Here is a 26736-nt window from a genome sequence, read left to right as displayed (position 1 = left end):
TTCTGCAGATGCAATGGAGGCGGCGAAGAAGCCCCTCTTCGCCGTCACCATTGCCACTTGGTAGGCTCGACGTTGAGCTCTAACCCGTGTCCAGTCTGATTCAGAATGAGTTTTCCGCCACCGGCGCTCTAGCCGTCTCAACGATTGTTTCATCACCCTCAGCTCCGGGGAAAACCACGGGGCTGTCCAGGCTCCATGCAATCGGAGAGGGCGCTTCGGAGTCAGACAGTCAATAGCCCTGGTTAACTCCGCATTCCAGCGTGCCACCAGGGAATCAGCTGAAAGGCCATCAACTTGGGATAAAGCATCCCCTACCACTCTCTTTTTTTTTTTTTTAATAAATTTTTATTGGTTTTACAGCATTTTTAAGAAAAACAAACAAACATAAAACAGAACAAACATACAGAATAATTTCAAAGATATTTTCATAAACCTCTTTTCTTGGACTTCCCCATACCCCCCCTCTCTGCATCCCAGTGTCCATATTTGAACTAGCAACTCCCAGATGTTACTTTCTAATCTCTGTCATCTTAGTCCTCCTTTATTGTCTAACCTTGTATCCCTGTACCCTGTTACTTCTAGCAACCACAACATTTTAACATTCGTTGAGTTTGTAATAGTCCTTAAGATAGCTTTTAAATTTTTTCCAATCTTCTTCCACCATCTCTTTGCGTTGGTCACGGATTCTGCCTGTCATCTCAGCCAGTGTCATATAGTCCATCACTTTCATCTGCCATTCTTCCAGAGTAGGTAAATCTTGTGTCTTCCAATACTTTGCGATGAGTATTCTTGCTGCTGTTGTGGCATACATAAAGAAATTTCTATCTTTCTTTGTCACCAATTGGCCGGCAATGCCCAAGAGAAAGGCCTCTGGTTTTTTAGAAAATGTACATTTAAGTACCTTTTTCATTTCATTATAGATCATTTCCCAGAAGGCCTTTATCTTCGGGCATGTCCACCAAAGGTGATAAAAAGTACCTTCAGTCTCTTTACATTTCCAACATTTATTATCGGGCAAATGGTAGATTTTTGCCAGCTTGACTGGGGTCATGTACCACCTGTATACCATTTTCATAATGTTTTCCTTTAAGGCATTACATGCCGTAAATTTGATACCGGTGTTCCATAACCATTCCCAGTCATCTGACATAATGTTGTGTCCAACATCCTGCGCCCACTTAATCATAGCAGATTTAACTGTTTCATCCTGTGTGTTCCATTTCAACAGCAAGTTATACATTCTAGATAAATTCTTAGTATTGGGTTCTAGCAATTCGGTCTCTAGTTTTGATTTCTCCACTTGGAAACCGATTTTCCTATCCTGTTTAAAAAATTCCATTATTTGGCGATATTGAAACCAATTTTCTACTTTGTGCTTCAATTTCTCCTGACTTTGTAATTTAAACTTGTCTCCATCCTGTTCTAAAATTTCCCAATACTTCGGCCATCCGACCTCCATATTGAGTTTCTTCACTGCTTTAGCCTCCACTGGTGACACCCATCTAGGGGTTTTATTTTCCAATAAGTCTTTGTATCTTATCCAAACATTAAATAATGCTTTTCTGACAATGTGATTTTTAAAGGTACTGTTAACCTTGTCATACCAAAGATATGCATGCCAACCAAAAGCATTATTGAAGCCTTCCAGATCCAAGATGTCCGTGTTCTCGAGTAGCATCCATTCTTTCAGCCAGCAAAACGCTGCTGCCTCATAGTACAATTTTAGGTCCGGCAGGGCAAAACCCCCTCTTTCTTTAGCGTCAGTCAATATTTTGAATTTAATTCGGGGCTTTTTGCCCTGCCAGACAAATTTCGAAATGTCTTTGTGCCACCTCTTAAAACATTCCATCTTGTCGAGAATCTGCAAGGTCTGAAACAAAAATAACATTCTAGGCAATACATTCATTTTAATTACTGCAATTCGGCCTAACATTGACAATTTCAGATTTGACCATATTTCTAGATCTTTTTTAATCTCTGACCAACATTTTTCATAATTGTCCTTATACAAATTAACATTCTTAGGTGTTAAATAAACCCCTAGGTATTTGACTTTCTTAACCACTGTCAAACCTGTTTCCTCCTGAAATTTCTCCTTTTCCATATCTGTTAGGTTTTTCCCTAAGACTTTAGTTTTTTGCTTATTCAACTTAAATCCAGCCACCTGGCCAAATTGTTGAATTATTTCTAAAACCCTTTTCGTACTAGTGTTTGGCTCTTGCAAAGTCAATACTAGGTCGTCTGCATACGCTCTTAACTTGTAATGTTTAGCTCCGACCTGCACACCTTTGACCTGCTGGTCATTTCTTATCATATTCAGCAACACCTCCAGAACCGAAATGAAAAGTAATGGGGAAATTGGGCACCCCTGCCGAGTTCCTTTTTCTATCTTAAGTTCCTCAGTCACAACATTATTTACAATCAGCTTAGCTTTTTGTTCGGAATATATTGCAGCCACACCATTCTCAAAACCCTGGCCTACCCCCATCCCATGAAGATTCTTCCTCATAAAACTCCAAGAGATATTATCAAAGGCTTTCTCCGCGTCCACAAAGATCAATACTGCTTTAGTGTTTATATTCACCTCCAGCTTTTCCAAAATGTCTATTACATTCCTTACATTGTCAGCTATGTGTCTTTTAGGGAGAAAGCCTGCTTGGTCTTTATGAATCTTCTCCATCAAAACTCTTTTAAGTCTTTTTGCCAAAATGTCTGCAAAAATTTTGTAATCCACATTAAGGAGTGATATCGGGCGGTAGTTCTTGAGTTGAGTCTTTTCAGTCTCTGACTTTGGTATGAGTGAAATATATGCCTCTTTCCACGATTCAGGTGCCCTTTTTCCCTCAAGAATCTCATTACACACTTCTCTTAGTGGTTGAATCAACCATTCCTTCAGCGATTTGTAGTATCTAGAGGTCAGTCCATCTGGTCCCGGAGATTTGCCCAGTTGCATATTCTGAATGGCAGCCTCTATCTCTTGTTCTGAGATTCTCTGGTTCAAGTCCATCTTACTTTGCTGAGAGATGTTTTGTAGTCCATATCTTCCAAGGAATTTATCTATATCTTCTTCATTTTGCGGGCCTTGAGTGTAAAGTTTTTTGAAATAACTTAAAAAGCAATTTCTAATTTCATTAGGTTTAGATATGTTCTTTCCATCGACCTCTAGGCTTGTAACTGTATTTAGTTTCTGCCTTTTCTTCAATTGCCATGCCAAAAGTTTACCACATTTATTTGCTGATTCAAAAGTCTTTTGTTTCATTTGCTTTATCTTCCATTCAATCTCTTGATTCATCAATTCCATATATTGAGTTTGATATAACTTAATCTCTCTTAAAATGTCCTGAGACTTTGGTTTTGTTCTTAGTTTCCTCTCTCCTTCCTTTATCATTTCCAAGATCTTCTCTTTTTTCTCATTTTGTTTTTTCCTCTTTATTGAATTTTGTTGGATCAAAAATCCTCTCATAACAGCTTTACTTGCGTCCCAGATCACTCTTTTCTCCACGTCAGTCCTCAAATTTATTTCAAAATAGTCTTTTAGGGTCTTTTGGGCCTTCGTGAGAATCTCCTTATCTCGAAAGAGGGTGTCATTCATTCTCCATCTAAATTGACCGGTTATTGTGAGTTTCATCTCCATCTTCACGGCGTTATGGTCGGAGCAAGTTTTTGGGCAGATTTCCACTTTCTTAATTTTTGGAGCCAATCCACTAGTAACCCAGATTTGATCAATTCTGGTCCAGGTCATCATTGCTTGGGAGAAGAAGGTTCCCTCTCTCTCCAGAGGGTTCCTTGTTCTCCAAATGTCTATCAAGTCCATGTTTTCTGTCATTTCAAAAAAAGTCTTAGGGAGTCTCCCTTCTTTGGTGACTGTTAGTCTTTGTGCCTTGTCCATATTAGTGGAGACCACGCCATTCATGTCTCCCATAATTATCATATTGTAATCCAGATAGTCCGTCAAAGTTTCATGGAGTCTCTTAAAGAAGTCAGATTTGCCTTCATTTGGTGCATAAATTCCAACAACTAAAAGTTTTTCTCCTTGTACTTGTATCTCCACAGCCAGATATCTCCCTTGTTCATCTTTGAATATCATTTTTGGAGCCCATTTCTCCTTCACATATATTACCACTCCTCTCTTCTTAACTTTGTCTGATGAAATAAATTCTTGTCCTAACCTTTTATTTATGAGTAATCTCCTGTGGGCTCTAGTTATGTGAGTTTCTTGTAAACATATCAAATCCAATTGTTCTCTATTCAAAATATGAAATACTTGTCTTCTCTTCAAAGGCCCATTCAGTCCATTACAATTCCAACTAAGGAATTGCAGAGCCATCTTGTTATTTTCTTAAGGCTCCTCCAACAGCTCCAAGTTGTTGCTCTTCTTCTGACGGTGGTGGTTTTTGTCCAAACGAGAGATTCAGGATATCCAGTGCTCTCCTCTGTTCTGCAAGTGCATCCACAGTCCCCTTCTGTAGGTCCTCCTGATATCTTGCCAAAAATTTGTCTTTATCTTGAATTGTCTTTATTTTCACTTTCTTTGCCTTGTAGTCGAATGACAGTCCTTGTGGGAACTCCCACCTGAAGCGGATAAGATTTTTCTTTAACAAAAGAACCAAATCCTTGTAGAAGTTTCTTAAGTCCAAGATATATTTTGGTATGTCTTTAAAGATCTGTACGGCTGAATTTCCAATTTGCAGGGCTTTTCCAAAGTGTAGTCCTAAAATTTTATCTCTTTCCTCCTTAGATCTGAGTGTGATCAAACAATCTCTTGGTGTCTTTCTATCTTGCTTTTTGCCCAGTCTGAAGGCAGTTGTAATTTTGAAATCGTCTTCCTCCAGGTCCCAACAATCCGCAAACTCCCGTGTCAAATATTCCACAAGGTTGTCACTTTCATTCTCCGGAATCAGTCTTAATTTTAAGTTTCTCTCTTTCCTCTGTAACTCCCACAAGGCCAGGGTTGCATCATGCTCATAGACCTTCTTGGCAAGTGGCTCTAATTTCTCCTGCGTCTCTCCAGCTGTGGCTTTGGCCTCTTCGGCAATTTGACGCGTGGTAGCGTTTTCCTCGACCAATTTGTTTATAGATTCTGTATTCTGGTTTAATCTTGTTGATATCTCTGTTAATTTTTGTGTGTTCTCTGAAGTCTGTTTTGTCAAAGACTCCAGAGTCTGGTTTATCTTAAGCAAAGCTTCTGCCACAGCATCCATAGAAACGGCTGCTCCTTTGTCCTGTCCTGTTGTTCCAGCTAGTCCGGCTGTTACGCCTGAGATCGAACCTCTTTTCTTTGCTTGTTGTAGCTGCAGCTGTTGCTGTTGTTGTTGCTTGGTCTTGGCTCTTGTAGTTATCTCTTCTTGTGGCCCACTCATGTCAAGGTCAATTCCCACGGGATTTATTCTCCCTTGGAAAATTCCACCGTCTTAGGCCGTGCTGGACTTCACTTTATCCTCTAGAGGGAGCAAATCAAAATGGCCATAGAAGGAAATTTCCAAATACATGAACAAAGGAGACCATCCAAGATGTAGAAAGAAAGGAGATTAACCCAGTCCAAATCAATGTTACTAAAGTCTTATAGCTTCCAATTGCCACAGTTGCCCAGTATGCTGTTTATACTGTTTCTTCTTAAAATGTACAAGAGTCAGGCACTGTGGAAACTTTGTATCAAGGTGTCACTTCACAGGGAAAAGTCAGCTCAATGTACTTAGAAGGCAGACCGTTTCAGACTTTCAAATAGATGAGATAACAGAGGTTTTTTCCTTCAAATAAGTCATGCAGTTAATGGTCAAATTCGCCTCCCCTCTGCCCTGCTTGCTAGAGGGGAGATCAAAGGTTTAAATGTCCGGTTTAGCTGATCAAAGGACGGATTTAAACGGATGCAGGTTTAGAGCTCCGTTGCTTTCACTTTCATGCGGTCGGGGGGAGGCAGACTTCCTTTGTTTAAATCTCCCCCGTTTTTAGCCCAATTTTTAAAATTAAAAAAGTCCCAGTTATTTTTCAGTTCTTACTCACGGGGAATCAGTCCGAATTTCTTTTCAGGAAGGAATCGGCGCTCTCCGCTTATGGCGACGCGGCTTCACTTCGCAGGCTGGGTAGCGACTCTCAGCACCGCGCTCACTCCCGATGTCGATCCGTAGCCTTTAAAAAGGCTCTTTCACGGTACCGGGGGGCGCGAAGGTGCCCACCGAGTCTCCTTGTTCTCAGGCTTCAGCGCCTGGGATTTTAGGGGTCCCCCGCTTGCCGTAGCGGGTAAGACCCGAACTTGCGAAGCAGTCCTTCTCCGGAGCTCGGAGGTAGGACCGCCATTAAGCGCTGGCACCGACCGGAAGTCTACCTACCACTCTCTGGAAGCCAATTGGATCCATTAAGTGGCAGGGGCAGACCATCCGAATCGGTCCCACCTCCCTGCAGAGGAGAAGGGTTGCGGAGAAGTCCAGTTGCACCAGGAAGTGATCTGACCATGGCACTTCTTTTGTTTCACTTTTAGTTAGTGTCAGATCACCAACATCCATAGAGGTGAACACCAAGTCTAAGGCATGTCCACGGCTATGAGTTGGGCCAAACTTATTCAGGGACAGCCCCATGGAGGCCATGCTTTCCACGAAGTCCCGAGCGGCCCCTTGTAAGGTCGTGTCGGCATGGATGTTAAAATCCCCCAGGACAACCAAGCTAGGTGTCTCCAGGAGCATATCCGCCACGACCTGAAGCAGGGAATGCTTGGTGCAGCGGGGAGGTCGGTACACCAGTAGGAATCCTGTACTGCCCCTATTGCCCAACTTCCAGAACATGCACTCAGAAAGCTGGGTCTTCCCAATAGGAAGCCTGGTGCAGACTAATGACTTCCTAAAAATCACTGCAACCCCCCCTCCCCGCCCACATGACCTGGGTTGCTGTGCGCAAGAGAAACCTGGTGGGCAAGCAGCGGCAAGGACAGGCCCATCTGCTTCATCCAACCAGGTCTCTGTCACACATGCCAGGTCAAATCCTCCATCCACAATCAGGTCATGGATGGCAGTGGTTTTATTCATCATTGACCTGGCATTGCACAGCAACACTTTCAGGTCATGGGGGTTTCCCTTGCTGATTCCAGTATCCTTCCGGTCAGGACCAGACCTGGAGGCAGGGATAGTCCTCAAACAATGACTAAACCTGCCTCCTCGGTAATGACATGGTCTGGTCTTAGCATAACTCCTCCTCCTGCCCGTGATCACTGAGATCGGGTGTCCCAATACATCCCCCCCTGTGGAACCTGCCCCACCCAATCTATTGGCTGAGGCCCACTCCCAAGCAGCCCTGACCCTTCACCTTAAAAAGCAAAATACAAACTATATAATAATTTAAGAAAATAATAATAATAATAATAATAAAACAGAACAGAACAGAACAATGGCTGTTATATCTCCTCTCCATCTCCTCTTATTGAGGCTAAGCATGCACAACTTCCTCAACCATTCCTCATGAGGCTTGGTTTCCAGACCCATTGATCATCTTGATTGTCCTCCTTTGCACATGAAGACCCTTATAAGGAGAAGCTGTTGCTCAAGTATTGGCTCTCTCCGACATTTTTGTGGGGATTGTTCATACTTGATTTTGTGAGACACCTTGCAGCATGTAAATAAACAGTAACGCAACAAAGCATACAAATGAAGTAGGCTGCTGATAGAGGAATGGAGCACTTTTAGTTTTTTTGGCATTTTTACAAGACTCTGGCCAGTGATCACTTGAATTTACCAAACACAAGAGTGGCAACTCCCATCAGCCCAACAACTTCAGGAGAGCACTGTGTTAGATACCTCTGGTGTAAGCACTGTACCAACAAGAGCAACAGTACTATTTCCATTCATGGAAATTAGGTTGATTGTCAAATTTTGTTAACAGAACTTTTTGATCTCGTTCATCAGACTTCACAAGACTATCCAATTACTTCTGGCTGTACAGGGGCGGGAGGGGAGGGGGACGTATGCTGCAATTTTAATTAGTAAGATGAATACATCAGCAGCAGCAATTTAAATTACAGCGAAAGTATACTCTACACAAATAGTTTCTTATTAAATTTAAATACCCTGTTAGGTTTGTTATTTTTTCATGTTACTACTGTTCTGTTAGAGATCAAAGGCACTATTTTCATTTGCTCTTTTTTTAGATCAAAACATAACAGAAATTGAAATTTCTGTTACAAATTCATGTTTTAGATTTAGGCGTTGACTTTTTTCTATTACAGGAATCAGAGTTCTTTTTTTTTTTCTTGACTAATATTTTTCCCTAAGGCAATTAAAACATTTCATTAGGTAGGGAACCAATAAAGGTTTCCTCTAGAGTGAAAGCAAGATGGGAAAATAAAAGATGTGATTGTTTTCTATAGCATCGAGAACTACTAATGAGGGTGTGTGCTTTTTCTATCAGCTATCATTCAAAATATTAATAATCAGGCAAGATCCTACTAGGTGTTTAGGTATTAGGAAATCACAGTAAATATATTCTATACAGTACAAAATACATTATAGGATTTGGAAGTCCATAGTTACAGATGGCAAGTTCTATTTTTAAATGCTCTGTCATGTTAATAATAATAATTATGATTAACAATAGGAATAAAATCCTGCATGTAGGACATTTTGGTGAAAATTATGCCAAACTCTGATACAATACAGAAATGAGTTTTGTTTTATTGGTTTTTCCCTTAATGAAGCATTTAAAAATCACATACATTTACACCTTCAGTCTGAAATACTAAGTAAAAGGTAAAGGAATTCGGATGGTTAAGTCCGGTCAAAGATGACTATGGGGTGCGGCGCTCATCTTGCTTTCAGGCCGAGGGAGCTGGCGTTTGTCCACAGACAGCTTTCTGGGTCATGTAGCCAGCATGACTAAACCACTTCTGGTGCAATGGGACACCGTGACAAAAATCAGAGTGCATGGAAAAGCCGTTTACCTTCCCACCACAGCAGTACCTATTTATCTACTTGCACTGGCATGCTTTTGAACGGCTAGGTTGGCAGAGGCTGGGACAGAGCAACGGGAGCTCACTCCGTCATGGGGATTCGAACCACCGACCTTCCAATCATCTTTATCCGCAAATCAGTTAAGCCAGAGCTGAGTTTGACTGGGTCTGTCATTCATTGCTTATCTGCTCTGGCTTCATTGCTTTATTTTAAACTTCTCTTAAAAATGCCTGTAGCCTGCCCTGATATCATGTTCACCTCTTGCTCTACCTCCGAAGGCAAGTCGAACATAGAGAGCTACTGTTTAATATGATTAACCGGCTGTCATTTTCCACTGAAGTAGGAGATGAAAATCATTCTCGTTTTCCAGGTATTAGCAGCCGCAATTATTGCTTCTGGATAAACAAGCATAACTATTCCCTGAAGATAATACAATTAACGGTTAGCATCTCATAATAGTCATTCCAGCAAGCTTGCCTTGTTCTGCAGAGCTGCTGCAAAGGTAAATTGATCTTTCTAAAGCATTTTGCAAATGCCCTATCAAGTGTTAGCTATAATGTATTGGAACATTTAAGTGTTATTTGCTAACAGGTGCACTGAGGCATATCCCCAGTTTCTAGGTTCTGGAGCATGTGATGCAATAATGAATATCTTGCCTTTCAGCATGAATACACTACTTCTTGTACACTGTTGAAAAGCTACAACCAGCTTCCATACAAGTAGGATTAGTGAGAAAGGCAGAGGATGTTTCTTGAACATATGCCTTTTGATGAGTCACAGACTAGTAGCCTATTCGGGGCAGCGCTGCCTGCTCTGACTGGCTTGATGTACAAAAGGAATCAGGAATCTATGGCACCCCAGGAACCTCTCAACTCCATCTCCCATCATCCCTTCTGGCTGAGGGTGAAATTGTGCATGCCCCAAATATTGTAGAGCACCTTTCTGCAAGTTTCAGAGAGCTTCAGGGTAGTATTTTATGTGGGTTTGCTTTAGAATTAGCTAACTCATTACACAGAATATACAGTGGTACCTCGGGTTAAGAACTTAATTCGTTCTGGAGGTCCGTTCTTAACCTGAAACTGTTCTTAACCTGAAGCACCACTTTAGCTAATGGGGCCTCCCACTGCCGCCGTGCCGCTGCTGCACAATTTCTGTTCTCAACCTGAAGCTAAGTTCTTAACCCAAGGTAATATTTCTGGGTTAGCGGAGTCTGTAACCTGAAGCGTCTGTAACCTGAAGCGTCTTTAACCTAAGGTACCACTGTATTTGAAAACAGCATTGAGAGCGCTCCTTGTCGTGAAAGGCAGTATTAAAAAAATTAATAGACGGAATCATCAGTTAGAGGATCTCAGTGGGTGGACATTGAGGGTGATTTGACCATACGTTGACACACATCTATCCACAGAGGGAGCAAAGGCTTTTGCATGCCAATCTTGACACCTCGGTCCTAGACATTTGCACACTGGCGGATAACAGCAACAACCGGGGAAAAGAAAGATGTAACATCTTACAAGGGCAGGAAGAAACACTACGGACAGAATAATTGCCACACACAGGAAGAACAAGGATATAGCTAAAATAAAAAAAATTCCTTCCAGTAGCACCTTAAAGACCAACTAAGTTAGTTCTTGGTATGAGCTTTCGTGTGCATGCACACTTCTTCAGATACCAAAGGATATAGCTGTTAGTATTCCTGATCTATGATTGCAGTCATGGGATTTTTGTCTTTCACATGATGGCATATGTTTGGACTCCACAGAGTGGGATGTGACGGAGACAGGATGTTTGTGTTACTGTGTTCCGTGAAGTGGGACTATTGTCCTTTGTTCTTTTTCTCTTTGCTGTCTGATGCTAGAGAGAGAGGGAGCCATGTTGCAGTGCTCTGTGTGTGTTTATATGTAAATAAAGTAGATTAGCCAAAATGCTGAGTTGCTGAGGTTTGTCACGCAAGTTGCGCAAACTCTGCGGATCCCTAAGTGTGCCGGTGTCGGTTGGCATCGGTCGCTGTGATGTTTGGGCTGAAAAACGCTTATGAAGCTCCCGAATGATCGACCAGGAGGGAGGGAACATGCCAGTTGGGCATCTGTCTCTGCCAGGGTCCTACCTGAGTGTAGGCTGAACTCCTGACAATAGCTTGAGTTCCTCACTTGTATTTTTAGAAATCATTTAATGTGTCAACACGAATAGAAGTTATTAATATTGCAGAAACATTGCAAATAATATTGCAGGAATAAAGGAAATAAGCCGTCAATTCTAGCACATGGGGGGCCACCTTACCTAAATTATATAATTTGGTACTTGAACTATTGCTATTAATAATTGTATTATAAATTGGTACGTATTGTTCTAATGAGGCTATTATTGGATTGTAATTGAAAACTAATAAAAATCATTTAAAAAAAGACATAGAATCATAGAATCATAGAGTTGGAATAGACCACAAGGGCCATCGAGTCCAACCCCCTGCCAAGCAGGAAACACCATCAGAGCACTCCTGACATATGGTTGTCAAGCCTCTGCTTAAAGACCTCCAAAGAAGGAGACTCCACCACACTCCTTGGCAGCAAATTCCACTGTCGAACAGCTCTTACTGTCAGGAAGTTCTTCCTAATGTTTAGGTGGAATCTTCTTTCTTGTAGTTTGGATCCATTGCTCCGTGTCCGCTTCTCAATCTTTGCACATTGAGTTAGAAGATCTGAAGTGAGATTGTAAGCACATTCAGTTGAACACCTATATATTGGCCTGGATCACACCACACTAAGCCAAACCTATGACATAGTATGAAGTGGATATGTTGGCTCCGAGAGAGGAGATCACAGCTGTTTTTTCTTCTTCTCCCTGGTCACTTGGCTCCTGTGCAGCACTGAACTAAGCCATGGTTTGACTTAGTGTGTCATCTACACCCAGGTTCATGGCTTACTTCTCTCCCGACCAACCATGAGCTATAACCAAAGTTTATACAACAACTGATGGCTTGCGGTTTGTCCAGGAAAGTTAAACCATGAGCCTGCGTTCTGACAACAAGCTTTACCAAGCCATGACTTAGCTCATGGTGGCACAGGAGCAGAATGACTGGGGAGGAGCAAAGCAGCCACAATCTCCTATATGAAAGCCCACTCACTCACACATCAGAAGTGAATCATGGTTTGGCTTAGCCTGACATGCAAACCAGGATATCTGATTGTTTTCACTCAATGGTAAGGAAACAGGGCAATGCATACAGCCTCAGGGTCACGTCATGGAAAGAATTTCACTAGTAAAGAAGGCTGCATTTATTCACAGTTCTTCTAGCTGTCCTCATTGATCAGTTGTGCATCTTACTAGATTAGTAGTGTATCAAAAGTAAATGTAGAACAAGAGGTCAGTTCTAGGGTGGTAATAAAATGTGTTCTATGTGGTTTGGGTTTCACAGGCGTCAGACAAACATAACACACATACATGTTCAACACTTGGTGGACTATGAGAGACCCAACACCACAGACATTTCATATCACCTCAGATGCAACACACAGTGAGTCTACTCTGTCATTCAATTGCATTTTGTCATGTGTTGAGCGTTTAGGTGAGGTGCCAGAATGCACAAAGCCAGAATAGGAAGAATCACCACCGCCATATACAGAATTTCATACATCTTCAGCATGTTTGAGTTTCCACTTCAGCCTATTTTGCTCTGTCTTCTTCATGCTATAGCTAAAATTAGCTTTTGCCTTCTGCCTTGGACTCCTGCAGGCGAAAACAAAGCGGAGAAAGAAATCTGGAGCATCTAATTATAGACACAATATGGTGAATCCCAAAGGCTGCTCCATCCCCCCAAACCCCTTGAAATGAGCCCACAACAAGGGGGCCATGTGCGTATGCAGTCTTCAGAATGGCACAGATATAGATAGATACAGATATAGTGGTACCTCAGGTTAAGTACTTAATTTGTTCTGGAGGTCCGTTCTTAACCTGAAACTGTTCTTAACCTGAGGTACCACTTTAGCTAATGGGGCCTCCTGCTGCCACTGCACTGCCAGGGCACGATTTCTTTTCTCATCCTGAAGCAAAGTTCTTAACCCGAGGTAATATTTCTGGGTTAGCGGAGTCTGTAACGTGAAGCGTATGTAACCCGAGGTACCACTGTATAGATAATTATAATTGGTTTCTCTTAAAATACACCTGCAAATATGGTGTATCTTTTTCAGAAATTGATAAGTACAGCCACCTGCTATGCCTTTGGGCTTTAATCCTTTTTAATCTGGGAAATGCTCCCCCACACAGAGAGATATACACAAATGCACCCTTCTGCACATTTACCTCAAGATAGTACACCGTGTAGTACACTTGCATTACAGATTGTAGGAAATGTGATGGTGGGAAAACTCAACATGAAGGGGGGGTACCTTGTGTGTAGCCAATGTGAGGAAGGCTGAGATAATGCATGCAGATTTTGAGAGTGGCAAATCTGAAGAAGGATCAGTGACTGAATATCTCCCAGCCGAAGGGAAGGGAGAAAGAGAGCCTGGTAATGTAAGCAAACAGTGACCATCTGGCTACAGAGATTGCTCAGCCACCTCTGTGTCAGAATCAGGTGAGAGTGCCAAATAAGGCAAGGTTTTCATGTTCGCGAAGGGGAAACCAACTGCAAGAATTTCAGGGGGGAGCATACTCTGCATCTATCGTGAATACAAGCTGCCTCAAATGTGCAGGAACGCCTGGAATCAGGGCTGGATAACTCACAACCAGCTAAAGCAAATGAAACCTATCAGCTTTCTACTGCGAGCTGTCGGGTGTGCGACAACCTTCCTCCCCACTCTCTACAGTCCTTGTAGGACATCTGTCAAGCCCCTGCTGGACCACCATACATAGCTGCTGGGCTGAATTCAAGCTTAGGTAACAAGTCGGGCAGGATGAACAGTATCATTAGGGCAGCTGCCCATGAACACATCTGACACAGCCCATTTAGCAGCTTCAGGTTTAGAAGAAGCACTTCCTGTGTGTTTTTGAGCCCAATTCAGAGCACAGCTTATCTTCTTTCAAGCTCTAAAAAGTGCAAGATCAGGACACCTCCGCCCGCATAAATTTGCCCACCCGCTGAGATCATCTGATGAGCTTCTATGTGCCTCACTGCCCTCTGTGTTACAATTTTCTTTTCGGCTTTTCCGGAAAGCTTTCGATTCTCTTGCTGCTTATGGGTTATTTTGGTGTAGGGGGCGCAGGTGGCGTTGTGGTCTAAATCAGAGTCTTAAGGTTGTAGAATACATATGTCATGGTAAGATTCTGCTGTCTGCTCTTTCTTTTTTTTTAATAATTTCCCAGGTGGCACCAGATATAGCTGTACTGGGCCCCAAGGCTACCCACACACTATGGCCTCAACCTGACACCCAGTCAGGTGTAGTGGTTAGAATGTCAGAATAAGCCTTGGGAGGCCAGGATTCAAATCCCCTCTCAGCCACGAAGCTCAGCTTGGGCCAGTCACTGCCTCCCAGCCTAACCTACCTCCTATGGTTGTTACTGTTGGGGGATGCGGGTGGCGCTGTGGTCTAAACCACTGAGCCTCTTGGGCTTGCTGATCAGAAGGTCGGCAGTTTGAATCCCCATGATGGGGTGAGCTCCCATTGCTCTGCCCCAGCTCCTGCCAACTTAGCAGGAGCCAGTGCAAGTAGATAAATAGGTACCACCGAGGCCGGAAGGTAAACGGAGTTTCCGTGCGCTCTGGTTTCCGTCAAGTGTTCCGTTGTGCCAGAAGCGATTTAGACATGTTGGCCACATGACCCGGAAAACTATCTGTGGACAAACGCCGGCTCCCTCAGTCTGAAAGCGAGATGAGCGCCCCAATCGCATAGTCTCCTTTGGCTGGACTTAATCATCCAGGGGTCGTTTACCTTTACCTATTTTGGTCTGCGTAGGGAGGTGTTTTAGTTTGGCCTCTCTGCATTATTTTGACGGTGTTAGTATGCTATTTTTTGTGCTTAGTTTTCAGTGTTCTGAGTGAAGTTTTAACCATGGCTGATTGTTGTCGCTCTGTGTGTGTGTGTGTGTGTGTGTGTGTGTGTGTGTGTGTGTGTGTTTGCTGTGTCCTTCTTTATATGCTTTGTCTCCCACTTTGGGCATCTCCACCCAGAAAGGGAAACAGTTAAGTCAAGTCAAGTTTTATTGCGGCCAAAGCCAGTGACACTAAACACCACAAGATCAGACAACAAGAAATCAGCAACAACCTCAGAAAAGAAAAAAGGTTACACGAGGGAACTTCGCAGTGTGCCATTCAACAGAAGAGATTTACGCTTCCTAATTACTAAAGTGCAAAATTTAGCCACCTCATATGATATTGAGCTTGAGGAATCTTCCAGGAGGTATTTTCGAAGAATTTCAGGGGAGGATTCCAAATAATATTGAAGGGGTATAAATTTTGATAGAAGCGGTAAAATAAGTTGAACTCGTTCTTCACTATAAAATTCGCAAAATAGAAGAATGTGTGTGACAGATTCTACCTTATTAGACATACAAGGGCAGAGACGCGCATGCATTGGAACCCGCGTGAATTTGCCGTACAGCACTGCTGAGGGCATTGTCTCAAAGCGGGCTCTAGAGAAAGCCCATCTATAGGCTTCGTTAGTGATGTTAGTTAAGTAAGGGGCAGCTGCAAAATTAGGCCAAGCTTTTAAACATCTATACGACTCCGGGAGTAGGGCACCTTCTTGTTGTAATTCGATATCATAAAGTCTCCGAGTGATAATAGCTTTTGCCTTGTTCAGAGTTCCAATAAAAAGATTTTCAGGGTTTAGACCAATTTGTTTGATCTTGTTAGTTATTTGCATAAGCCAAGGAGGATAGGGAACTGCGGCCAGGAAGCAAGGTAATAGACCCTTAGGATTGTAATGGATTTTCAGCCAGAGGGATATTGCTTGTTCCCAGACTTTTAATTCCACTCTGGGCAGTCCTGCCTCTTGCCTTAAGACTGCATTAGGTGTACACTTAGGGGTAGCAAATAATGATCTTAAGAATTTAGATTGTACTGAAGGGAAACAGTTAATAAGAAATAAAATGACTCCTTAATGTCAATCAATATGCTTCTCTGTGTTGTCGCATGACTGCTATTGGAAAGGATTGGGATTGTAGTTCCTCAGTAAGAGGGGAGAGGAGCTGCTTGCCTTGGGCTGATCAAATCCCAGAGCAATACAGAGAAGGCAACGCAAAGGGTGGGACAGATGCTTCCCCACCCCCAAAACAAGCTTCTGCAAAAAATATGATGTCATTCTGGCTTGACATGCGAGTTCATGGGAGTTCATGGGAAGCATCTCCAGGGACCCCCAACCCCCTCCTCTCAGGAGATGGAATCTGGTGCAACATAACAGATGGCTCTGGGACCTCAAGATTAGCCAGAAGTGACTGTATTGGATTAAATTGAAGAGCACGCATCCTTGTGACATGAAAAATCAACACTCTCATTCAGCAGCCTTTTCTTTGCTGCTCTTGTCCCCCAGCATATGGTTGGTGACCAAAAATAAATAAATACATCCATAGTGCTGTTCCCCTGCTCAGTGCGATCTCTTTCATTAGAAATCCAGACAATTCCCTCATTAACTCCTAGCTGTGAAGGAGAAAGATGATTTTTCAGGGTGTGCCTGCACATCTCTGTCCTTGTGCTCAGACAAGGCTCTCGCTCTCTCCACTTATATTTGATACGATGTCATACATGCCACCTTGTCGCTGCCGCCACCCCAGCAACAGCAAAAACCCTGACCTGCTGAGGGAAGCCATCTCCTAGGTTTTTAACAGCTTGTGTGGCAAGGAAGAAGTTCAGCAGGCACAGTTGCTTTTGTAAGGATGCTTTGCTGAGACAACAAAGCACGCCTGCCAATCACCTCACTGCTATGCAGATAATAAACACATTGTGTTTCCTTTGGGTGTGGAGCTGGCTTACCTAAAGGGATCCTGCTCAAATTCACTGCTTGAAGGAGAAGAGAACATGGCAGCCAAGATCAAATAACAAATTGGGAATTTCCTTGGTCCCGTCAAACTCTGAGGGGTGAGGAAGGCTACCAACCCCCAGACCATATCTGGTCCACTGCACATTCCTGCCTCACTTCCTTGCCCCGCATCTCTCAAACCTAAAAAAATTCCTTCCAGTAGCACCTTAAAGACCAACTAAGTTAGTTCTTGGTATGAGCTTTCGTGTGCATGCACACGAAAGCTCATACCAAGAACTAACTTAGTTGGTCTTTAAGGTGCTACAGGAAGGAATTTTTTTATTTTGACTATGGCAGACCAACATGGCTACCTATCTGTATCTCTCAAACCTGTCCTGCTGCAGCCAAGCAAGTTACTGGAGGAGGAACAGAGCGGGTGACTGCTGTGTGTCTTGCTGAAAAGAGGGAAAAGTTGAGCCTTTCCCTCCCCGATCAATACAGAAATCAAGCAGCAAGAGAGAGAAGCAGAGAGAGGGAGAGAGAAAAGGGGAAGACAGAAGGAAATGAATGGTGCCACTCATTTTTTGTTTTGGCTCCACCTATAACAGGCTTTTGGCCTCCGCCCCATCACACTGCTGACTTTAAAGGTAAAAGTAAAGGGAACCCTGACCAGTCGTGACCGACTCTGGGGTTGCGGCACTCATCTCGCTTTACTGGCCAAGGAAGCCGGCATACGGCTTCCAGGTCATGTGACCAGCATGACTAAGCCGCTTCTGGCAAACCAGAGCAGCACACGGAAACACTGTTTACCTTCCCGCCGCAGTGGTACCTATTTATCTACTTGCACTGGCGTGCTTTCGAACTGCTAGGTTGGCAGGAGCAGGGACCGAGCAACGGTAGCTCACCCCGTCGCGGGGATTCGAACCGCTCACCTTCTGATCAGCAAGTCCTAGGCTCTGTGGTTTAACCCACAGCGCCACCCGCGTCCCTGATCCGGCTCAGCCCTTGATGCAGCTCAACCATTAGGTGTGGTGAGACCATTGCTTCAGGCAGCAGAAGCCCCTGAGGCAGCAGCAGCATTGGAGTACACAAGATTTAATTTGATTTTGGGTGAGATCTCACCGGTGGCAGGCCGGGCAGTGCAAGGGGTGGCAACAGTGGTGGCAGCGGAAAACAAGACACATCTGCCCTAGATGTGTGGTCCTGACAGATTAATCCCAAAGGTATGTGGAACCTGACATAAAAAGGAAGGCTCCCATCTCTGCTCTAGTGTGACCGAAAAACAGAACTCATGGCAATGGTCTAGCTTGGTTTTGAAAGATTCCTATTGACTTCTGTGAGAAAGACTTAATGGTCTGCAAGCTAGAACGCAGTCAAATGGGAGAAAAGTTATGTCCTTCACAGTGGAGGAATTCAACTTACTATACATTTAAATGTCCACTTACTTAATTCATACATGAACCAAAATACAGCCCTCCTTCAAAATTCACCCGCCTACTGATGTGGTAATGCTGTGTTCTAACCATGTGGTGGGTTTTAAAATGCACATACTAGGATAAGTGTGCATAGAAATGCATATGAGTATTTTTAAAAAATACAAAAATGCATTATGTCGGGGAAAACTGCTTTGCAAAAATGTGTGCATTGAGAAGAAAATCCACGGAGAATTACATGAAGATGATGTATAGATGGTACACAACACCAGGCAGTTAGGGAAAATGTACAAAACTAGTTCAAATATATGTTGAAAGTGTAAGGAAAAGGAAGGGACATTTTATCATATGTGGTGGGATTGTAATGTAATTTTAAAATGTTGGGAAATGATATACAATGAATTGAAGAAAATGTTCCATTTAACATTTGTTTTAAAAAACCCGAGGCATTTTTGTTGGGGATTGTAGGGAAAGACCTGCCAAAAAAAAATCTTCATGTATGCGACAACGGCCGCGAGAGTTCTGGTAGCACACGGATGGAAGACTGAAGAAACCCCAACTACAGAATCATGGCAAGAAAAATTGATGGACTATGCAGAACTGGCAAAACTGACATATAAGCTACGGGACAAGGATAACTGTGACTTTAAGGATGAATGGGAACCTTTCACAAAGTATTTAAAGACACAACAAAGTGAACAGGACTCCTTGGCAAACTTTTTATTGATAATAATCAGCTAAATAGTTTGAGGATCTATACAACTTTGAAACATGCAGAAAACAGCAGTCTCAAAGAAACCAAAGACTGGAACTGAGGAAAGTCGGGGGGTGGGGGCGGGTGGGTTTTGTGTGGGAGGGGGAGGGAGGAAAAATGGGGGGGACAAGGATGATATGTTTTTGGATAATATGTCTTGTTTTAATTTTGAATAAAAAAAATTAAAGAGAGAGAGAGAAGAAAATCCACGATAAATGCTGGAGAATTTTCATGAAAGCTTAAAAAAATTGCACAAACTGATGTGGGGAATTGATGTTGAGACTGGAAAAATGGGAAACCAAGAGAAACTGCAGTTGACATATCCCTCCATCTGAGCGCATCCCATTTAGCAGAATGGTTGCCCTTTGCTCCTATGAATAAAAACACTGCATCAGGGGACAGTGTTGCGGGAGGAGCAAAGCATATTCATCTTCCCTGACAGAGGGTGGCCTAGCCTCTACTGATAGAGACAGAGATGCAATGTATCTTTGTGCACAGAGAGCATAGAGCTCAGCTCTGCTGCTAGCAGTTGAGCTAACAATGGTTGTGCCGAGAGAGATATCCTAGCTGCGGGCCCCACTTAAGTTTGACAGGCCAGGTCTTGTAGTGTATTTCTGGCCAACTTAAGGGTTAAGCAAGCTGCAGTATATGGTCTTGAATTCGGGGCTGCGAATCTGGCTACAATTCCCTGAGACAGAGTAGGAAAAGATGGCTACCTTGAGCACATATAAAGGAGCTGGTTTCCCTAGCAACTGTGTTCAATGAACAAAAGTGTGGTTGACAGGTTAGCATACATATTGCTTCTGAAGAACTTAAGAGAGCAGATTTCCACACAGACCAAAATGCTATCGCAAGGTATTGAACAGGCAAGAAACCTTGTTTCTTTGTTTAAAAAAATGAAACCATAGTGGGCATGAACATGATTAACTGTATCATGTTTTATATATGAACATGATTAACTGTATCTGTTTTATACTGTTTTATATTCATGTCCTGCAAACTACCATTTACACAGAGAATGAGATGGGGGCTAAACACCAGAACAACTGCACAAATACATTCATTCATAACAGCTTCTCAAAGATAACATAACCAGGGTTGCTGGGCTCCTAACAGGCTTACTGCTGTGTTTGCTCTGAGCTTCTGCCCTATAGAAAGAAATCCGCTTGAATTCAAGTCTTAAGAACACAAGGTCATTAAAAAGCCTCCTGGATCAGGCCAAAGGCTCCTCGAGTCCAACATCTTGTCCAACCAGATGCCTATGGGAAACTTCATAGCATGGTAAAGGTAAAAAAGGTAAAGGACCCCTGGATGGTTAAATCCAGTCAAAGGAGACTATGGGGTTGTGGCACTTATCTCGCTTACAATACAGAAATGAGTTTTGTATTATTGGTTTTTCCCTTAAGGAAGCATTTAAACATCACATACGTTTACACTTTCAAACTGAAATATTAGGTAAAAGGTAAAGGTAAAGGAATTTGGACGGTTAAGTCCAGTCAAAGGCAACTATGGGGTGTGGCGCATAGCTGTCAACTTTCAGATTTGAAAATAAGGGATCAGCAACCTCACCTGTCCTGGAGACAGTCTACGGGATATCTAACAATCCGGGATAGCAGCGGGAAGCAGCAGGAAATGGCGCTGGAATAAGGGAATTTCCCACCCAAAAAAGGGAAGGTTGACAGCTATGGTGTGGTGCTCATCTCGCTTTCACACAGAGGGAGCCAGCGTTTATCCACAGACAGCTTTTCGGATCATGTGGCCAACATGCGGCCGCTTCTGGTGCAACGGAACACTGTGATGGAAACCAGAGTGTACAGAAACACTGTTTACCTTCCTGCCACAGCGGTACCTATTTATCTAATTGCACTGGCGTGCTTTCGAACTGCTAGGTTGGCAGGAGCTGGGACCGAGCAACCCACAGCGCCACCCACGTCCCACTGGGTAATAGCTGCATATTTATTGTGATGTATAAACAGAGATGTGGGTGGCGCTGTGGTCTAAACCACTGAGCCTAGGGCTTGTCGATCAGAAGATCGGAGGTTTGATTCCCCAGGATGGGGTGAGCTCCTGTTGCTCGATTCCAGCTCCTGCCAACCTAGCAGTCTGAAAGCACGTCAAAGTGCAAGTAGATAAATAAGTACCGCTCCAGCGGGAAGGTAAACGGTGTTTCCGTGCACTGCTCTGGTTCGCCAGAAGCGGCTTAGTCATGCTGGCCACATAACCCAGAAGCTGTACGCTGGCTCCCTCGGCCAATAAAGTGAGATGAGCGCCGCAACCCCAGAGTCGGTCACGACTGGACCTAATGGTCAGGGGTCCCTTTACCTTTACCTTTATGACTCACCCATTGTCACCAGACAATTTCCTTAAGGTAGTGTTTTGAGCATGTTGCTTTTCTTTCCCCCAGCTCTCAGCATGAGAAAATGATTTCCTGGGGAAATGATTTATGCATGCCCACATGCACATATGCATCCCAGTCTTGTTGTTACTGCAAGGTGGAATATGTTTGCACAAGTTTTATATTGGATAGCACCCATAACAGCTATGCAATACAACTCCAAACACCTGTGGAACTTTGGAGTACCACTAGGGTTGCCATACATCTGGATTTTCCTGGACAAGTCCTGGATTCCAATGCCAGAATTAATATCTGGGGAGAATCAGTGAAAGCTCAACAACTTTCTCCAAAAAAGCTCAACTCATGCCCATGTAGCCTTAAGAAAAACAGAAACCCATAATGAACACCTCCATTTATTGAATGGGAATGGTATATTGCACTGATGAACCTAGTATAGACGTAGCAGTCAAAACCGTACAGCAGGGAATCAGTTTGTGATCTGTTTAGGCCCATTCATATGATTGTCAGCTCATAGTTAAGATTTTACCTTTGCTTTCACTAACTGCATTGTTTAGCCGAGTAATACAGCAATATACTTTGGAAACACTTGAATTCTTATATATCCACAAAGTACCCACTATGAGAGATAGTGTGGACAGAGTGCTGGGATTAGACCCAGAAGATCTGAATTCAAATCTTCCTTCAGCTATGAAAATTACTAGGTGACCTGAGATCAATCATCTCTCATATCCTCACATTGCAGGTGTATAATTGATGAAGGGCACTTGCCTGAAAGCATATGTAAATATGTGTGCATGGGAGATCTGGGAAATCATAGCCCTTGTGTGCAGGCTTCCTGTGCATTTTCCGTCAGAAGTCACACATGACAATGCACACTATGACAACAATTGGTGGGAAAAATTTGGAACCATATCTTTCCTGTAATGTCATAATGAGCCTTAGTTTTGCTTCAGAATGACGTTTCCTCCACTATAATACTCCACTTCTGAATGTCAGCTGAGAGGACTCAGAAGTGGGGAGTGTGTTGTTGCATTCAGGTCATGCTTTGGAGACGCGGGTGGCGCTGTGGTCTAAACCACTGAGCCTCTTGGACTTACCGACTGGAAGGTCGGCAGTTCAAATTCCTGCAACGGGGTGAGCTCCCGTTGCTCGGTCCCTGCTCCTGCCAACGTAGCAGTTCGAAAGCACGTCAAAGTGCAAGTAGATAAATAGGTACCGCTCTGGTGGGAAGGTAAACGGCATTTCTGTGTGCTGCTCTGGTTTCTCCAGAAGCAGCTTAGTCATGCTGGCCACATGACCCAGAAAAACTGTCTGACTGTCTGCGGACAAATGCCGGCTCCCTCAGCCAGTAAAGCGAGATGAGCACCACAACCCCAGTGTCGTTCGTGACTGGACTTAACTGTCAGGGGTCCTTTACCTTTTTATAAACAGAGACTAACTTGGTACCAGAGACAGCTCCCCCCTCAGCTGATAAGGAAGCCCTCTCCACAGTAGTAGATAACTTAATGAACAGATATGTGTATGAAGACACCTGAAGGAAGGTAAGACAAATATGCAGGCATTCTGAAGGCGTTTTCAGGCTGGAGTTGAAAAAAGTATTAGCCTGTGCTGTAACATGATGTATAAGCACAACTTTATATATGGCTCCCTTGAGTACATTAGTCCAGAGATATTAATAATGCAGCCTACGAGTTCCACCTGCATCACACACTACTTTGCTGACCGTGTGATTTGATGCATGAATCAGTATTTCATTGTTTTTGGATTCACCATGGAAAGCAGCTGAAAAATAATGTTTAAGTGCAAAACGCAAAAACTATAAGAGCCCATAGAATAATATAATTTATAATGTGCACATACACACTTAGACTTTTGCAGCAAGAGGTCAACATTAGAAATAGTCTTGCGGGTTCTGCAAGATGTAGCAGTAAGAAGCTTACTCACACTTCTATTTCATACCCCCCCCCCAGTTCTGTACTAAATGTGCAAGATAGACAAACAGAGAGACAGACATGGGGGGAAGTCTTTTGGGGAGGTTGAAGCTTAGATTAGATTGGTGGGGAGGTGGAGATGGAGTTTATTACACTCTTTTCCTAAACACATTTTCTCTGATGTGAATCGTAGAATTGGTTTTTTTTAAAAAAAATTATTTAATCATTTTTTCAATACAAACAACAACCACAAAAGACACATACAACAAAAGCCATAATAACACTAATAACACAATTTGACAATTCAGATTTGAATACACTGTTATACCTATGACTACACCTTTTTAACAATATTTCCCCACCTCTCTCTCCTCCCCCTACTTCCCACCACTATCCGCCTTATCGCTTGAATATTCCTTCCAGATTTCTTCATATTTATCCATTCTTAATTTGTGTTGACATGCAATTCGTTCGTATGTAGCTAATCTGTCCATATTATCAATCCATGTGCTCAATGGAATCTTTTTGCAGCTCTTCCAATTCATCAAAACAAGTTTTTTTTCCTTCTAATATAGCATGGTACATCCACATTTTTTTTAACCGCGTGTAATCTCCAACATTTCCGGAATATAATTTAGAATTCAATTCAATTCCGCCAAGTAACAATTTCTTTTTATTACTCTTGCTATGAATATCCTCACCTCACACCAAAATGATCTTATCATTGGGCACCATAGAATTGTTGGGTTTGAAGGGCCCGATTGAGTCATCAAGCCAACTCTCTGAAATGCAGTAATCTCAGCTAGTTATCAGTTGGTCTGCTTAGGGTTGCAGTCTTCTTTAAATTCCTTTTTTATAATTCAGTTATTTTTTGGAAGAAAAGTGCATTCCCTTCACATATTGCTCCCTGAGGCAAAAGGACAAGTTGGCATCTCTCCCCGATTCCACATACAGAAGCTGACTTATTTGGTTCTTACTTCAGCACTGGGGACAGCTTCCTCTACTTCATCATTCTGCCTAATGGTAGGATTGGCCCTGTTTCTTCAAGTGATCACAGCAACTCAGAAATGGAGAGGATAGACTGAGCAGGGGTGTTTCTTGGACTCTAGCTCCAGTCAGCCCCACACAACATGGCCAATGGTCAGGAATGATGGAGTTTGGATTTGATATCCCACTTTATCACTACCCGAAGGAGTCTCAAAGCAGTTAACATTCTCCTTTCCCTTCCTCCCCCACAACAAACACTCTGTGAAGTGAGTGGGGCTGAGAGACTTCAGAGAAATGTGACTAGCCCAAGGTCACCCAGCAGCTGCATGTGGAGGAGCGGAGACGCGAACCCGGTTCACCAGATTACAAGTCTGCTGCTCTTAACCACTACACCACACTGGCTCTTCAGGTTCCCCACCCCTGAAACTGAGTGAGCTACTTGTCACTTGCTCCTCTTCACCTCTCTCTGGTGCCACCTACGTGAATCTGAAATGACCAACGCCTCCTGGTCCATCCTCAAAGAATCAACAACTAGAGACATGTGTTGCTCCATTAAAAAGCCCTAATATACGACCCTCTGTTTTTAATTCCATTGGCATGAAGTGTTAAAACTTCTCCTGAGCTATTGCACCTCAGGCTACAGCTATGAGTTTGACGTTGAATGTTCCTCTAAAAAAAAATACAATTCCTTGCAGCTAGAAAAATCATGTGACAATGAGAAGGTTAATCCAAGCCATTTAATACAACCTGTTCATTTTCTACATATAGAGAAGCTTTCCATGATATAGCATTTGAATACACAACTGCCAATCTACAGACCAAAGTAGTTCGATCCAGGAAAATCTTTGAACACTTGGTTCTTCTGCAATATATAAACTAGATATTTTTTGACCCCGCTTCCCCTCTTAGTGAAGGCATCGCATAAAGTGTATGCCAAGTTCCCCATTGCATTGTTTCTGGATTCCTCTCTTCCTACCTCATAGTTCCCCATAATGGCAATTGAAGAGGCTCATAACTACTCATCCCGGTTTTCTCTTTTTGCCAGATGATATATCAAGAGAGATTGTTCTATTTATGGTGCTGGGCATGTTCAGTAAATAGACCCATAGGGACTAGCTGTAGGAAGAAGCAGACAAGCAGTCTACAGTAATGGATATTATGTTTGCTAACTATATACGTACAAAGCTCAAGTACCGTAAAATTGGGGGAAACAAATTGCTTCTCACCACACTACATATAAATTCTACATTAACCTAAAAGTAACTGGAGACATGAGTAAAGATGCAAAAATAAATTGCAATGCAAAGCTTGTCAATGCCACCATGCCAACCAGCAGAGACCAGTTCAGCATGGAAAGTTCCATGAGTATTAGTGGAAATTACAAATGAAAATGATGCTTTCCTTTTTGAAGAAGGTGGCTTTAGGGCCACTGCTAAATACCCTTCCTTGAATTGAATGGATTATCCTAACTATAATTAAAAAATATCCGAATAATTTAATGTAAACAGGACTGCAAGTGACTCTAATGACACACACAGAGAGGCCAGCAGTGGTCTCCAGTTGTCATTGGATAATCTGCTCAGATGTTAAGAGAGAGCAGTTAGGGCATAGCTGTCAACTTTCAGATTTGAAAATAAGGGATCAGCAGCCTCACCTGTCCTGGGGACAGTCTACAGGATATCTAACAATCCGGGATAGCAGCAGGAAGCAGCAGGAAACGGCGCTGGAATAAGGGAATTTCCTGCAAAAAAGGGGAAGGTTGACAGCTATGAGTTAGGGCAGGAGAGCCATTGGAAGTAATAGGCAGCAAGACCAAGGAATCAGAGAGTGTTCAAGAAGGGGGGTTGGAAATCAGAGCGGACTTATCCAGAGAAATCTGGAGTACAGGAGATGGCCAGAGAGGCGAAGGTGAAATTAGAAAGAGGAGAGGAGCCTAAAGCCAAGAGCTGGAAGCCTCCAGAGTTCTGAAACGTTGACATATAAATCTTAAATACACCACTAAATATTTGGATTCAGGAATCTAATTTTCAGAGTGGAACACACTATTCCTGTCCTCGTGTCCTGAAAAGACAGGATAAATGCGACAAAGGCATATTTGCTTGCAACATGTGGGTTTTTCTCAAATGAAGGTTTCTTTTCTACACAAATGACTTTGATCAAGACAACTGTGCATGTAATCCTCATTGCACAAAAAATGTAAGGCAATGAATATATTAATTTGTTTCCTTTTAAGATTCCTTCACTTTTTTTGGGTTGGGGGGGAGGGGATAGTCCTAATGTTTCATTCATCTTTCATTAGCCTATCTATATAGCTGCTATATTGTAAAGAATTGATTGTGTGGAGAGGTGTTCTTTCCCTCACATATAGGAAATGCAGTTTCTCCACTTTTACCGAATAAAATTCCACTGTGAATATTCATTAAATACAGACTGCCTCTGTGTTCAAACATATAACC

General features: G+C 42.8%; 1 protein-coding gene across 2 annotated transcripts in view; it reads right to left on the bottom strand.

Moving 5' to 3' along the window:
- LOC308593907 (uncharacterized protein) overlaps nucleotides 1-26736 on the bottom strand; it is an 88887-nt gene that overhangs the window by 47174 nt on the left and 14977 nt on the right. The window contains exons 3-4 of one of the 2 annotated variants that reach the window (XM_081206707.1): nucleotides 25935-26021; nucleotides 25327-25396 (exon numbers count right to left, since the gene is read on the bottom strand). In XM_081206707.1, coding sequence (XP_081062833.1) covers nucleotides 25393-25396; nucleotides 25935-26021 — 91 coding nt within the window. In that variant the 3' untranslated portion in view covers nucleotides 25327-25392. Of the gene's footprint in view, nucleotides 1-25326; nucleotides 25397-25934; nucleotides 26022-26736 lie in introns of those variants that run through there. The other variant, XM_081206706.1, reaches the window with a different exon arrangement.

The sequence above is a fragment of the Podarcis bocagei genome (assembly GCF_964188305.1).
Source record: "Podarcis bocagei genome assembly, chromosome: 8".
Classification (NCBI taxonomy): Eukaryota; Metazoa; Chordata; class Lepidosauria; order Squamata; family Lacertidae; genus Podarcis; species Podarcis bocagei.
Note: the sequence above shows the minus strand (reverse complement) of the source record. Positions and strands in the feature narration are given on the sequence as shown.